Source organism: Mycteria americana, chromosome 4 (assembly GCF_035582795.1).
Source record: "Mycteria americana isolate JAX WOST 10 ecotype Jacksonville Zoo and Gardens chromosome 4, USCA_MyAme_1.0, whole genome shotgun sequence".
Taxonomy (NCBI): Eukaryota; Metazoa; Chordata; class Aves; order Ciconiiformes; family Ciconiidae; genus Mycteria; species Mycteria americana.
Window position 1 is genome coordinate 88,462,289 of NC_134368.1, and position 15,550 is coordinate 88,477,838.

Genomic DNA, 15,550 nt, shown 5'->3' on the forward strand with positions numbered 1-15,550 from the left:
TCGTGCTGCGGTGGGAGCGCGCGGCGGCAGGAGTGCTGCCACTCTGTCGGGGTGGCTGCCGCCTGTCGAACCGTGTACCTGGCGCGCTAGGTATCATTAAAGCAGTTAACAGGTAGGATTTAAGGCAACGCCGGAGGTTCAGGTTGTCCTTACTTTGATTAATGTTGTATCGTGGTTTATTGCCTGATAATTATAGGTCGTGGCGTGAATGTTTCCTGTTCTCCCCAATAAATGGGCAGCTTGATGTTTCTAACGGAACTGCCTGTGGTAGTCCATCAAAGAAGTGGTTGGATGCAGTAACCTAATTCAATATTACAAGCAATTTGAATGTAAAATCTTAATGGATCCAAATAAAGGAGGTATTTTTTAAAGATCGCATCAGATGATGTATTTTTTTTGCCTCTGTAAAGCAAATACACTGAACTATGTTAATCTGCATACTAAAAGCAACTGTTTTGCTTTCCTTTGTTGCAGATCACCAGAAACTGGAAAGAGAAGCTAGAATCTGTCGCCTCTTGAAGCATCCCAATATCGGTAGGAACATTTAATTGCTTTATACAGTAGATACCAGTTTAGAAAATTGAGGGAAAATACAAAATAACAAATACAAATAGCAGCTTAGGGAAGTCAGGTGGAAATACCTCCAGGCAAGGGTCTTTGTTTATAACGTGGTGCTCCTCTCTAATTCTACTAACGGGATGTAATATCCCAATAGGTCACCTAAAGCAACGTGTACTGTTCTCATCTTCTTTGAGCTATTGCTCTGCCATCAATGAGCTGTCTATGCCAGGTGTTTGGGGTTTTTTTGAGCAGCGTGTAGGAGGAGTTATTTCCAGTACTGCTCATGACTTTTTGAGACCTGCAGAAGAATTTCATCTAACAGCATATGTTGCAAAATGAGACGGATCAATGTCGATAGAGTTAGCGTTGTTTTTACTGAGATGCTTATTTTATCCTGTTTTACTTCGCGTTTGAGATTCTGTTCTTCTGTAGAAAAGACAGGTAGATGCAGAAAGCTCTGCTCCTCTTATTTCCAGAACTGTATGTTTTCTACTCAGGCGTTCATGGAAATCAAAAAAAAGATATTGGGGGTGGGGTGAGGTGTGTCTCTTTAGAAACAGTAGAAACAGATAAGTACCTTGATCTTCAAGGAGTTGTATCTGGGTTTTTCAGACACTGAATTATACACCAAGGGTATCTCTCACACGAATATTTGCTGTACCTGAGACTCTGCGGAAGGGCAGGATTTTCCTGTCCATCTTGTTCCTCTATCCCCATGTACGTTCTTAAAAGTTGTCGTCAAAAAACCTAACAATTTCACTGAATGTTTTAAATAAACACGTATGCTTGGTACTCCAGAAGCACTTGGCAGTCTGCTTGCTCTTCCTCCTAGTTAGTTTTTATCCTTTTCATTTTTGACTAACAAATATTGGTCTTCGTGACATTTTTAGGCTAATATAATTGTTTCATGCCTGGGAAAGAATCAGCTCCTTCCTTTTAATAATAATCATGAATTGAAAGCAAATGTACCACAGTTCAAAATGAAACGTGGAATCTCTGAAGAAGCCCTCTTGTGCAGCCTCAAAAGCTTAGAGGTTTCACATGCAAATTTGGTTAGAGAGGAAGAGTAGTGTTGTCTGCATTACTTTATCCCAGCCAGAATTTTTGCACTGTACAGTGGTGCGAGACAAGGGAACGTACAGCTCGTCGCAGGGAGGAGGTGCGGCTCTTCGGCAGTTACGGAAAGCAGTGGTTACACATACGGTGCTAGTCTGACTCCAGAGTCATCTGCCTGTGCCTTGCTGTCACTGGAGTGCATTCCTGAGATTGAACAAGCCAGGGAAGATGAATAAAAACCAGTAAGAAACTGATGAAGCGGAAGAGCTGAAGTGCACAGAAGAATTCAGTTGAAACAGATGTCTAAATCGATTTCGTGCGATCGCACGTCTTCAGTTTGTTGAGTGGCTTGGACCCCTATTAGGATGGAGTCCAGATCCTCTGCGGCAGGCCAGCTATTCCACATCCAGCCTTGGTACTTGTGAACGTATGACTTGAAATGCAAGCAGGCGATGGCAGCTTTGGTGACAGGCAGGGAGGGTTCTGTAAGTCAGCACAAATTCTGTGCATCGCTACCTGCGCCAAGGTGCACAGTTCAGTCAAAGGGTTATAGACAAAATTCTTCTACTCCTGTTTCAGAAAAGATGCCGTGTTCCTGATCTGTCTGAGAGAAGATTTTCAGGACTCGGAATTAACATGCCAGGGTTTGGCAGCAGGCATTATATTCTGTCATCGTTCCGTTTCTGCTGTCAGCTGTTCTGCCAGCCCTGCCTGTGTTATCTGCCCGAAAAAAACTCTTCCAATTAGTGTGGTTACAATAGTTCCTTGTTTGCATAATTGCTCGAGTGAAGGCCGCTTGGTATCTGGTTTCTCTCTTGGAGGAAGATCATAAATGTGGTCTGAAAGCGAGAAACCGTTTTTATGAACTTAGAAAGGTAACTCTGTTCCAAAGTAATAATGTCAGGCCTCTGAAGCCCTATCACGGAAGCTCCTGGGCTGAAGAGGTTCGTGTTTGCGTGCGGAGCTGGCCGGCCAGCTTCCACCCCGGCCAGGTCCTGCCCTCTCCGTGGCCCTGGGGCTGCAGCCCAGCCCCGCAGCCCTTCGCTCTCGCCCCTTCTCCCGCAGTCGTGCCCTCAGCCAGCTCCCATTCGAGGTGCGTGCTGCCCGTGCCCAACTGAATCTCTCATTCTTGGGTCACTGTCACATCCCTTTTTTAAAAAAAAAAAAGTCATCTCTAATGGGTGACAATACTACATCACACTAGAAAGCACTAATAGCGAAAAAGGAAGCACACCAGAGTGAGGTAACTCAGCTGTAACAGCGGAGATTCTAGCGTGCTTTATACATCTCAGAATGGCAAAGATTAACCCTTGTAAACAAGTTTTACTAGCACTATGTGTATGACAAAGACTATGCGTGTTTAAAACTACGAGCGAGTCCACGAATATAAAATTCATGCTTTTCTTTTCATCTGTATTTTCTCCTGAATTTACTGCCACGGATTAATTTCTAATAGCCCAGAAAATAAAAGATGTTTTGAAAAGGAACTTGTCATGTTAACAGTAAGTATGTATAATTTAAGAAAATTAAGAAAAAAATTACAAAAATTAATTTTTCAAATGCAATCCCTGTAGGAAAGCCGAGATCTAGTTTAATTGGTTGGGCAGTTTCTCAAAGGTCATCTCAGTGGTTTTCTTTATTTTCCTCCAAAGTAGTTTTTTTTTAGTTACTTGTCTTTTTGAATTACACATTCGTTGCAGAGCGGCAGATTTCCGAAGTTAGAATTCAGTAATCCTTTCTCTTTTCTTTCAGGCTTATTCTTCTTTATTCTTCCGAGTTAGCATGATTAAATCTCCCTTCTAGAAGTGACTTAGTGTGAAGGTGTCCGTTTCAGGTTAACTTTGTTTCTAAAATAATACATATATAACAGTACTCCTTTTTAGACTGTTGCATGGTCTCTTCGGTTAATTATCTTTCAAGTCTTAAGACTGTGCCAGATAACTTTAGGGTGAAAACCCCTTTTTAGTTACCTTTTTCATACTTTCCCTCCAGTCAGAGTAAAGCAGCACAGCTGTGGTGAATCACATTTTTAGATTTCAGCCTGTGAGTAAACACGTTGTAGTTTTCATATGAGGAAGATTTTTTTTCTGTAGAGAAAGGGAGTTGAAAAAAAATTCTAAACCACTGGAAATAACTTTCCAATTATCTTTCCAGAGAAAACAGAGAATTATCAGAAACTTTTACAGATCACTGGTTTTGTATTTTCAAGGTAGGTGTCCAATTAGTACCTAACTAGAAAAATACTTAGTATTTAGTTATTTCATCAGGATAAGAAAATTCAGGACTGAACTTCTTAACAATCGACATACCTATTTTTAGCTTCCCAACAATACCATTTTTGTATCTTTTTCATATCTGGTTTGATAGTGGTTTTATTTAATGACTGCCATTATGCAGTTAGGAAATCTTAGGATGACATCTGAAAAAGGCTTTCAGTTTTAGTCTGTATTCCTATGCACTAAACTTCAGCAGTTCCTCTGCTATTGGCAGAGGAGTCTTAAAATTGGACATGGGTGTGTTAATTTTTTTTTTTTAAATAGAATTTGAACAAAAGATTTGGAGAAGCACAGCATATGGGGAAAAAATAGAAGACTAAATCAGAATGCTTTCTTTGAAAAGGATAAAGCTCTGAAATTTGGAAATTAAGGAGACACACATGAAAATATTTTTCATTTCAGTTCTTGATTTGAATCTCCCCAAGTAGTCACTGTAAAATGTTAAACAGAAAAAAACTGAGAAGAAACAAACATATTTTCTGCTGCCTTTTTGGAAGTATTTATGACATCAGATTATTATTTCAGGAATCAACATATCTACCAAATGTTCACAAATAAAGTATTTAAGTATGTCTTGAGGGAGCATAATTCTTATTAGGCATTTCTACTGAGTGATTTTGAACTAGGGTAAGATACCAAGTTCTGAATTCATGTATGAAAATTTAAATCGCCGATGATTATTCTCACTAGACAAGTGTCGGGAAGGGAAGCTAACTACATCAAAATCCAGCTGTCTGGCACTCCCAAATCCTTACCAATTGAAGAAATCCATCATAATTCATTTTGATACACAGATGTTGTGCAGCGTGATGTGGATACATGTATTTATGCATAGCTACGCCTATAGGAGCATACGGTCATTTGAAAAATGCTTTTTAGATGCAGCAAATTTGTTTTCTTTTTTTTTTTTTAATAGAAACAGATCTTGCCAAGTGCACTTGATATCCTTTTAATGTAGTCATGAATCTAGCTGCTAGCATCAACGGCCTTCTGTAAGGCGTTTGTTCCACCGCTGTATTATGTGCTAATTTTTTTATTATGGAAAATCAGCATATTCTTTATTAGGGATATTAGGAAAACAGACAACCACAATAAAAATGTGAGACGGTAGTTCTCATGTGATGGGATTATCTGTGGCGGAGTTCTAAAGAAGTCTCATTCAGTATTTTTATCAACAGATTTAAAGAAAAACAGTGAAGTGGTATCAGTTTGATGTGGCGGGACTAAGGAGCCTTACAGCGGATAGACGTGAGCTCACGTATCTAAGAACAAAGAATGTATGTCAGTCTTAAAAGGGGAGTGCCTGCATCTTGGAAAAGAATGACTTTGAAAAGCCTGTGATGACAGGAAATAACTACTTGAACACAAATCTCATTGGTATGTTGTAACGCCCAGGGGAAATACCGTTCTCAGAGGCATGGAAGTAACAAGCAGAAAGAGGAAAATAGTATTTATTTTGTATCTGCCAACAGAAGTCACTTCTGGAGTACTGTGCTGAGCTTTGACATCCACGTGTCAATAAGTATGACCTAGGCAAAGGGGGTGATTTGAGGAGGTCTACCAGGATAACCAGAAGGTGTTATTTATCAAGAAAAAGGCAAAAAGAAACATGACTACAGTGATGAAGTTAAACATAGGAGTTCGTTTTTTGGCAGTGAAAGTATGAGAATTAACTTAGGGGTATGATGTTTTGTGACTTGAAGTGTGGATTTTTTTTTTTTAAGCTTTATACTAAGAACTGTCTATTACTAAAGACGTATATACTCCTGGTGTTCAGAACTATGTCCAGGCCGTTACTTTTGGAAAGCTGAATGTTGCTGAAGAAAGGCTGAGAGGTAATGATTCTGTTTCTGTAGTGCTTAGCAAGCCGGACAGTCCTTACTGGTTATGTTTATATCCAACACAGAAGTGTCACGGAAATCTTCCTTGAAGAAGATGTTTTCACTTCATGTACAAGTATAGCTCCAGGATATCTCTGAAAGCTGACTATCTCTGTCCAGACACTGCTTTGCATGTAACTAATTCAGTTAGTTTTTCAGCATCTCTTTATTTTATTCATTTTTTTTATTTGAAGAAATCCATGATTTCTTCTTCTCTATCCAGCTATGTAGTCATGATGCCTAATGAATGGTGTAGGAAAACCGCCTAAAAGGAAAGTGGATTAGAAATAGTATTTCCTGTTCTCCTTTTTCAAATCTCCATTTCCCACTTAAGTAATGTGTATCTGAAGGTTTGTTTAAAAAATACAGGATTTCCTCGTACTTTTCACCTACAATTATAAATTTGCAATACTCGTTGCTTATGTTGTGATTTCTGCCTCTTTGCACCTCAGTTCTTTGTATCAAAGTAATTGTAGTAGCGAGCCCCGCTGAATTTTGTCTGAGAATTAAAATGATGCAAAATTCAGTAGCTGAACTTCCAGGCCTTGAGAGAAAATTTCGTGGGGGCTCGGCGTCCTTTCTTCCTGATCAGTCTTTGGCAATACTGGTATTTTCTCCTTTTCCAGCATTTCTTGAGTAATCTGGCCTGCTTCTTCTCTTATGTTGTGATAGGAAATTTCTAGGCAAACATAGCTCAAGTTTCTTCAGTAACAGAGCTCCAACAGTTTGTGCCGGGCTGCGGTAGTTTGTACGTTAGTCTGATTTTCAGCATTGCTGTGTTTCTCAGGTTCTTACCATGATGAGATGACTGTAACATCAGTGCGTATAGGTTTTGTTTTTCACTTACTACAGCTTGCTAACGTTATAAATAGAGTTTAGAATGAAAGGTGTAAATGTAGGTTAAGCCTTACTCTTTGGAGAACCTAGTGCTTTTTCTTTGTAAGATTGCACATCAAGTTATATGAAAAGCTTACCTCCTTTACCGAACAAATACCCATGAAGGATTTGTCATCTTGTGTAACTATTACTTTTAGAGCTCTTACGTGTACTAATGCTTCCAATTTTTTAATTTACAAATTTGGAAAGAAAATCTGTAAGGAAAATAATCATCTCTTTGCCAAGAAATCCACTGTCATTGTCCTGTTTGCTGGCCTTTATCTTCTTTTGGTGAACTTTGATTTCTCAGTCCTCTCTTAACTTTAGGTAAAGTTGTATTTTAGCACGCTGATTTCTAGTTTAGCAATCCACATATTTTTGATGGTGGAACACTGTTGCACCATCTTATTATTACTTTTGATGTTGATTTAGAGCCCGCTTTGGTCATTATGGCTTATGAGTTCCCAACAGATGATAAAAACTGCATTAGCCGGATGATGCAAGTCCTGTCCCAGTCTGGAAAACTGCTGATTCAAACCTGGTAAAAATGTGGCGGTTTTTTCCAGGTTGAGTTTGTTCTTGCAGAGTTTTTGCTGAGTTTGGGTAGTATTTTTCTAAATCAGAGTTACACTGTCTCTCTCTGTAGCTACTGGAAGGGCTTCTGCTGTCTTTACATTCCCACTTGTCAAAAGCCGTACGCAGCAAAATGGTATGTGCTGTAGGATCACATAAATAACCAGAATCTCCCGGTTTTCACATGGCAGTGCTAACATGTCTGGCTTCATTGCAGCACATCGTTCCCTGCCTGCTGCCGCCTCCTCCCCTTGCTTTATAGACGGCGTATAAGATGTGGCAAGCAGACAGGATCCATTAGCCAACTACATCAAGCTCAAGCCTGACTCTGATGAATCTTCATCCCTTCCCGAAAGGCCACAGCAGATTTTACTGACATGTGGCAGCCCTTCAGGTGATAAATGAGGTCCTTTTGGCAACAGGACAGGTTGTCCCCGAATGGCTTTGTAAGTCAAGATATTTAGAGGTAAGTAGGACTGCCAAGCAGAAACGGTGCCATGTCAGCTCTAATAGGCCTGAGCTGGTTGCGTGCAGATCTGCTTGCATAGCCTCGGTCGGGCTGGAGCTGTGGCATTGCCGACTAGCATGAGTTGTCGTGCTTGGGAGGGCGGAAAAATCTTTCTTCTATAGCTGGACCAGCATGTGGGAACATGGAGCAGCATCTTTCCAAGGAAGGGTGGCTTTGCAGCAGGTCAAGAGGCAGGCTAGATGCAGGACAGTCTGGGACACCAGGAAAAAAGGACAAATCATAAACTGATTTCATAAACGTGTTGGTGTCTATTCGCAATCTGCTCTGGTTTCCATACTTGGAGCTGGGAACTTCTCGTGAATTGCTGAGGAAATTGATAGCACCCAAACTTGGCACTGCTCCTCGTCAGACTCCTCGTGCTTGCGTTCAGCTTGCTTATTCAGGAGCGTGCCCTTGCACCTGAAGGAAAGGAGGAGAAGCCTGCATTTTGGGGGTTTTCTCATCTCTCCCCACGGTAACGCAAAATACGAGCATAAAAGTTGTTAAATCCTTCGTGTGGGGGGAAAACCGAGAAACTGCATATTGGCTTGTCCTTTTTGGACAGAGGGTAATTAAAGATACGTGGGTTTTCTGTGTCCTTTATGCAAGACAATGTGTCCTTTATGTTTTATATTCACCAAGTTTTTGCATGGCTCTTCACATAAATTCACAGGAATCTGAAGAGAAACACTATTGATATACAGCAAATGTGGATTAATAAATCCTTCCTGAATTTCTTTTGACTCACTGTGGCAAAGTCAGGAGTAGCTCAGCTGGCATTAGTTAAAGTTACTGTATAAAGCAAATATGGAATAAAAATCAGGCCTGTTCAGGTTTGGTGGATGTAGTTCTTTAGCACAATATTTTTTCTGAGCTTAATCTCAGGTTTCACTCTTTACATCAAAAATATATTAATACAGACTTAAAAGGTAATAACACAGTTCTTTCCTGATGCAGTGAAAATCAAACAAATCCTCAACTATATAAATTCATATTCAATAAACATGGTCCTCAGGAATTTATTAACTATATCTATGTATATAAATATATAGAGAGAGTTTACATAGATATAGTTTTTATTTTTATATATATATATATAAAAGCTTTTCTTTACCTCACAGAGAAACCAGAAATCTGTGGGACTGATGCATGTAGAAGATCTTGCTTCCTTTAATTATTTTTATTGCTTAGATGAGCTGATCATTTCAACAATTTTAAATCTCATCCATTCTATTGAATTAATTAAATTTGTAATTTCCGTGATAAGGTGAACCATAGTCCTTGATAGAATTAAAATAAAACATCAAGAAACCAAATAAACCAGTGATATAACATGATTTCATACTTAATGTAAAAGCCAATTTAATGAGTATTATGAAATAACAAATTCAGTGTTTAAACTCGGCTGTGGCTACAGCGTGTAGCTGAAGAGCGAAGTGCAACAACAGAATACAGAAGCTGGTTTTGTAGTAGCTATTTTTAAAATTAAATGTACTGTAACGAGACTGAGCCAGGCAAGAACATACAAGGGGGGCATCGTGGGTTTTGCTGCAAGCGGCTTTTCTGCAGTCTGTCTCATTCTCAGCCGGTTTTGTTATTACTATGCATTTGATTTCTTTTAATTGGTGAAGTTGTGAGTGCATGGCTGGTGTTTAAGATGAAGAGACGGAAAGTTTTCACTTCTGATACCAGAATTTGGTGGGGAAGGGGCTTCCTGTAGAGCTGTTGGCAGCCCTGACAGTGAGTGAAATATAAAAAAAAAGATACCATCGTTAAAATCCTGTAAGTTGTTTAGTGCTAATCAATGTGTCAGTAATTTTCAACATGTAGCATATTAAGTGTCAGATAACGTGGTCTGAGTGCGAAAGCACAGAAGTGTGAAGGCAGCTTTACTAGGTGTTACAGCTCTTGTCTCTCTTTCGGTTACGGCGTAATGCTTTTATTTGGACAAGAGTGGCATTGAATCTTTAGGCTTTACTCTTCTGGGTTACCGTGGAGCATAAAAACGTCTTTTAGTATAGACAGTGACACTGCTCTTTGCCACACGAGGTTAATTCTCTTGCCTTTTAATGGAGGACAAGATTATTCTAGCTCAAGTGAAGCCTTGCTGGTTATAATATCCCTGATAACTGTAGCAACATCTGTAATATACCGAGGAAATGAGGTTTCACTAAGATTTGCCACAAATTTTCTCATTTTTTGCCTCGGAAAGTTTATGCATAATTTGCACCAAAATGGGTCATGATAAAGTATCAATCGAGTGTGAACCAGACCTTGAAGGATTTTCCTTGCCTGCTTATTAGCTGGTTTTGTACGTTTTCTTAAATGCACGAAATTTCTTTTCATAGTGTGTCCAGATTCTTCTAAACGCTTTTTCTTTCCGTAAAGTCAGTTACGCTTGCGTAGCCAGTCACTTTAAATGTAAAATAGAGTAATCCACAGAAACGGGAAGTGGAATTTAAATATCTCTCTTGAGGAACCTGCTGCAGGGGGTGAGTCCTAGGATGGCTGCCACACTTTCCACTTGTACTTTGATCTCTTGTTCTGTTTTACGTTCTGTATATGCTTTCTGGAAGGAAGAGGTTCATAATTGCATTGCTGACTTCAAGAACCATATAAATAAGCTGGATTAAAATTTTACACACACAAGATGAATCTTTGAGAACTTACAGGTTTTTTTTGTTTGCAAGCTTTGTTTATTATGAATCTGCAACCACGTGTTATGCATACGGATAGACATCGTGACTCCCAGCTAAACCACAAATATGTAATTTTCCTCTGGACCCTTTCCTCCAAAAACATAGATCTCTACTACTTAAGCTAAAGTAAGCTTTTTCTTTCAGTAAAGCTAGCACAGACATTTTTAGAGCATTTTTAGGGGATATTGTAAGTCTGTTCCCTTTGCTTTGTGCAGACAACGTTGTTGACGGTTTAATAGGTGAATTCTGCACTGGTTCTTGGATCAATACCCAAATGCTGGAAAAAGTATTGCGAACCTCTTACCTGAGTTGGGGGGGGGGGGGGGACCGAAACAAACCCAAACTGAAAAAAGGTTACAGTATATTCGGTAGCGTGGATGGGTGTCACTGTTTGGATGGTGTTAGTGCAACTCCTGTATGGGTGATAAAATTGTTGTCGGATAGTTTCCATTATAAACCCAGCTCCAGCCTTGACATTTGTGGCTGTGGGCTGAACCCGCTCTGTGGGACACTTCTGTCTCGGTCTGTTCCCTTTCCCAAGAGAAAATAGTTATCATTCGGGCAGCATTTGTTTCCCAAGCAGCCTAAATCTGCCCATGTGGAGTGCTGGGCATCCTAACGCGAGGAGGGTGGGCTGTCAGCCTCGCCAGCAGGGAGGCTGGGGGAAGGATCGGTACGTGCCAGCTTCTGGAAGAGGTCTCTCCAAGGAGAAAGTGTTTGGCTGGCTGTGCCACCTCAGAGCGGAGTCCCACCCTTACCCCTCCTCTCTGCTGTCTCTGCTTCGGTTCCCGGAGACGTGCAGAAAAGGATAAATTCGGAGATGGGGGCAGAGGGGGGGGAAGGAGGAAGGGTGGCACGACCGGTGGGGAGAAGGAAGGGCTTGAGTGAGGGAATGGGGGAGAGCTGGGGGTCTGAGCTGGGAGCGGCGAGAGGCGAAAGGAAGGTCTCCTGACTTTGGGCCGTGGATCGTGTTTTGACTTAAGCGATGGTAAATCAGGAGTGGTGCTCTGAGAGCTCGCTGTGGAGCTTAGGAATGTCTTTGCTTCTCGTCCAAAGACGATACAAACCCAGGAAGCTCATTAGGAGAGGCAATCCTCAGGGCTACTCCCATCTGTCCAGGCATCTTGCTTTACTTACGGACCCTGCCCCCTGAAAAAAAGCATCGTAAATCATGGAATCACACGGGTTGGAAGGGATCTCTGGAGGTTATCCAGCCCCAACCCCCCGCTCAAGCCATGTCCAGTAAAAGTAGGTTACTCAGGGTCTGTCCTGCCGAGTTTGGAGAATCTGCAGGGAAGGAGGTTGCAGAGCCAGCCCAGGCCCCGCTCCAGTGTTTGACCACCTTCCTGTCAACGTAAATAAATAAAGTGCCTTTATGCCTAGCTGGGATTTTCCATACTCCAGCATGTGTCCGTTGCCTCTTGTCTCGCCACGTGCACCTTGGAGAAGACTGTCTCTGCCATCTCGACAGCCTCCCCGCCCGCAGCGGATGGCGGGAGCGAGATGCGTTCCAGCCTTCCCTTCTTACGGCCGACCCAGCTCCTCCTCGTCTGCCAGCTGAGAGAAGTAATAGCTAGCAACAAATTAAGCTGCCCTAATAAGTACTTAGGCCGGGCTGAAATAAAAAGTTAATGTCACAGGTTACTTCAGAGGCACAACATAGGATGTAATTCAGGGTGTGGTCTGTTTTCCTGCTCTTAATTTTAGATCTGAGCATCGCATTAGTCTGCTCGTAGGATGCTTTCCTGGGCAAGCTGCTGCAGAAAAAAATAGTTTAGGGCAAGGAGCAAGGGGTTTGCAATGTTTCGTTCTCTAAAATCTTGCCTGCTGATCAGCAAACAGGGTACTGGAAGGAAAAGTGGATGTTCTTGAATACAGCTGCATCCCTGTTAAGATGTTTTTGTTCTTTTCTTAGAAATACATCCGCTTTCATGTTTAAATATTGTGACATAAATTCTTAATGAAAGGGTAATTTGACTGAAAACTGTAAACAGGGCCTGGCTTTTTGGAATGCAGTTTGTAATTGGTTGCAAGGTGTGCATTTGGAAGTACGTTTTATAGGCTGAACTTGCCTATGTCATGTCACGCGCAGAAATCCCTTTTCCTCTTGCTTTTTGCATTTCGTATGTGTCTTCTGACTCTCTACCAATGGGATGCCCATTCAGTAAGAGATTTTATAATATCTTGGATATTATATATTGAGAACAGCACATGGAAAATCTGGTTACTTTCTAAAAATGTAGAATTTCACATAGAAGACACTGAACCAAGCACAGTGGAACTGGGTACTGCTGTGACACTAGGAGGCTGGCTGAACATCAGCCCGTGGCTCTTCTCTATTTAGCAACGTAGACCTAGGCTGTGTTCTCTGTCTATGCAAATGCACCGTATGAGTCGTGGCAGTACAAATTATCCCCGTGTCATGTTCCGGAGAAGTCATGAGAGAGGAAAAACCATAGTACAGTTTCTTTCCTTGCTGAGATTGTGGTAACTGTGGTGATTTTAGTGATGACTGCAACTGCCTGCTAGAGACTGCTGGCCAGTACGTCTCACAGAAGTCACCAAAAACTTCTAGATTTTGGCAAGCTTCTTGTCTACGTCTGTGTTTTCCTAAGAGGAGTTCTCTTGTAAACTACTTACCACAGCAAAATGACTTTTTTTTTTTTTTTTTTTTTTTTTTTCCCCAAATAGCCACAGGTCTGTCCTCATCAGGACTCAGGACTGCCTCCTTAGCCTGGCACGTCCGTAGCTCTGCTGGGACGTTACCCTTTACTGTCTCCCTGCGTGGCAGCGGTGTGCCAGGGGCTGGTGCCAGTCTGGCTAACCTTCCCCTTGTGCTCGAGGGTGAGGGGACAGAACCCATCAGTTCCAGGCCGACAGCCGTCCCCCTAAGCATCCCCTGTCTTGTAGCAAGTGTTTCGGCTGTCCTTTAGGGTCTTCCTCGCTCCTTCCAATGTTTGCCTTGAAAAAGTCACAAATTCACGATGAAATCACGATGAAAATTCGCTTTTCATCGTGACGGGAGGCTGTTGTGTTGCTCTGCTCCTGGAAGCGTCTGCCAAAGCCATGGCATACCAAAGGATGCTAGCTGGGCCGGTCTCTCGGCTTTTCCCATGCTGCAACCTGGCACAGAGTGAACGCTTTTACCCTGCAAATACCACTAACCTCCATCGCTGGCAGTGGATAAATATCTTGTAATTGCTCAGTTCCGTCTGGCTTTTGCAGATTTCTGCACTGAAGACTTTCTTAGTCCCACAAAACTGCTGATCCAGGATTTTTTCCAGTTGATAGGGGTTTAATGATACCTCTCTCCTCCCAGTCACCTTCCAAATTTGGAAGTTCTTTTTTTAGTGGCTTCACCAGAGTGTTAGTATTCTCATGGGCTGCCCATGGGCATGCGCTTCTAATTTTAGTTTGTCCTCTAGATGTCTGTCTCCTTTAAATACATCCAACTGCTCATTACAGCCACGCTGGGCCAAGCGTGGCCCTCTGCTCCTGATACTTGTATATTGAAGATGTTCTGCTATTGTATTGCAGTCAAATCCACAGCTTCTGCTCTTGTGCTGCACAGCAGGGAATAGCACTCATGCGTATCAGCAATCGTATCATCCAAGTAGTGCTTTTTAATTAATTTATTTGTTGTGCATTTATTTACCAGGTGACCTTGAGAGTTATTTAATTGTATTCCATCAATTATACTTGGTCTAATATTGATGAGGTTACTGCTAGGATTATGTTGAATTTGGCTCTACAGCCTTGCTGGGAAATAATTTGTTGGTGATCTAAAGTCATAATTGCAGCTGAATGGCTTGCAGCTATCTTCTGTAGGATATATATTTTGGGAGTCACTGGATGTGCTAAGTAAGAGGCATCTTTAGAGAGATGCTTGAACTGCAACTGTAGTCTGGTTTTGTGCGTACAGACTGGCTTCCAGCTCGCTGTTGCAGCTTCCCTTCCATCCAAGTTTATGTGGGTTTTCACTGAGCTAATTACAATCTTACAAATGCTCCCGTGGGACAGGACAAGCTCTCTAATTTCCATTTATTGTGAGACTGTGATTAAAAGACAATGGCAGTTTCTCATCATAAGCCTCAAGTCTGTCGTCTATTAAGTTAATATGCATTCCCTGCTTTTTGTAAAACAAACCCTTTCAATCATTTGGGATCATCGTTCACTTGTAAACTTGCACGTTAGGAAAATGATAGTAATTTATAGTTGTCTTCAGTTCTGGTAGCATGACTTACTGTGATAGTTAATTGATAGAGGGGGAAGCCGCATTCACTCAGAAAATAATACAGATGGTTTTGAGCCCAGCCCAGTGGATGGAGATGGAGTGGGAGTATTATGGAAACACCCTGTCTTGGTACAGTACTTTGAATCTCTGCGTCTCACGCTCTGTTAAGTTACTGAAAGCTTCTACTGCTTATACGGCGTCTTGACTAATTGCAGAAGCATTTGGTTTTCTAGGCTACGGCAAATTTTTATGCAGTATGACGCTGTATGGATGTCGGCAGCATCTTAGAGATAGCTAGAAATAAGAGGCTAATTACGTAGCCTTATTTTTTTTTCCTTGAGACTTTTCAGGCGGTCTGCTTTTTCAGATCTGTAGTGAGTATAAGAAAGAGGCTTCTTTGCGTCTTCACTGTAACCTGTGGCGTAGCGTAAAGGTGCCTAGGCTTGCTTTTTGTTTTCGCTGATGTCGAAGAGCAGGTTAAATAAGTCACGCTGATACAATTAAACTAATAGAGGTGCACAAACCAGCTTGTTTAAAGTCAGTTTGGGTATCTCTACACCATGTTCCCATTTGCAGTAAAGAAACATGCCCTAGGAAACACGCTGTAGCTATAACAATTACAAATGAAAATATTTATCTGTAATTGTGTGCTAAATCATGCCCTGCTAAGAGAAGGGGGAGTAGCAGCAGAAATCCTTCTGCAAAGTCAATAATCTTTGGAAACGGCTTGAACTAGTCAGTGTTAGCTAGAAGCCTCCCTTTCCGTGCTGCTGGCTCTGTGGGAAGTGCTAGCCCGGCCGCTTGCTCGGAGGAGGTAAGCTCTTCCACCTGCCGTAGCCTGTTGCCGTCTTGTGTACCAACACAGCACAATGCTCCGTTAAAACAGG

The 15,550-nt window shown here is 41.6% G+C and overlaps 1 protein-coding gene across 11 annotated transcripts in view; it reads left to right on the forward strand.

Moving 5' to 3' along the window:
- The window catches only part of CAMK2D (calcium/calmodulin dependent protein kinase II delta), a 167,177-nt gene that overhangs the window by 66,251 nt on the left and 85,376 nt on the right, over positions 1-15,550 (forward strand). For 10 of the 11 annotated variants that reach the window (XM_075501214.1, XM_075501213.1, XM_075501216.1 and 7 more), the window contains one exon: positions 475-534. The exons of the other annotated variant lie outside the window; for it this stretch is intronic. In XM_075501214.1, the coding sequence (XP_075357329.1) occupies positions 475-534 (60 nt within the window). The remainder of the gene's footprint in view (positions 1-474; positions 535-15,550) is intronic. 11 annotated transcript variants of the gene reach the window in all.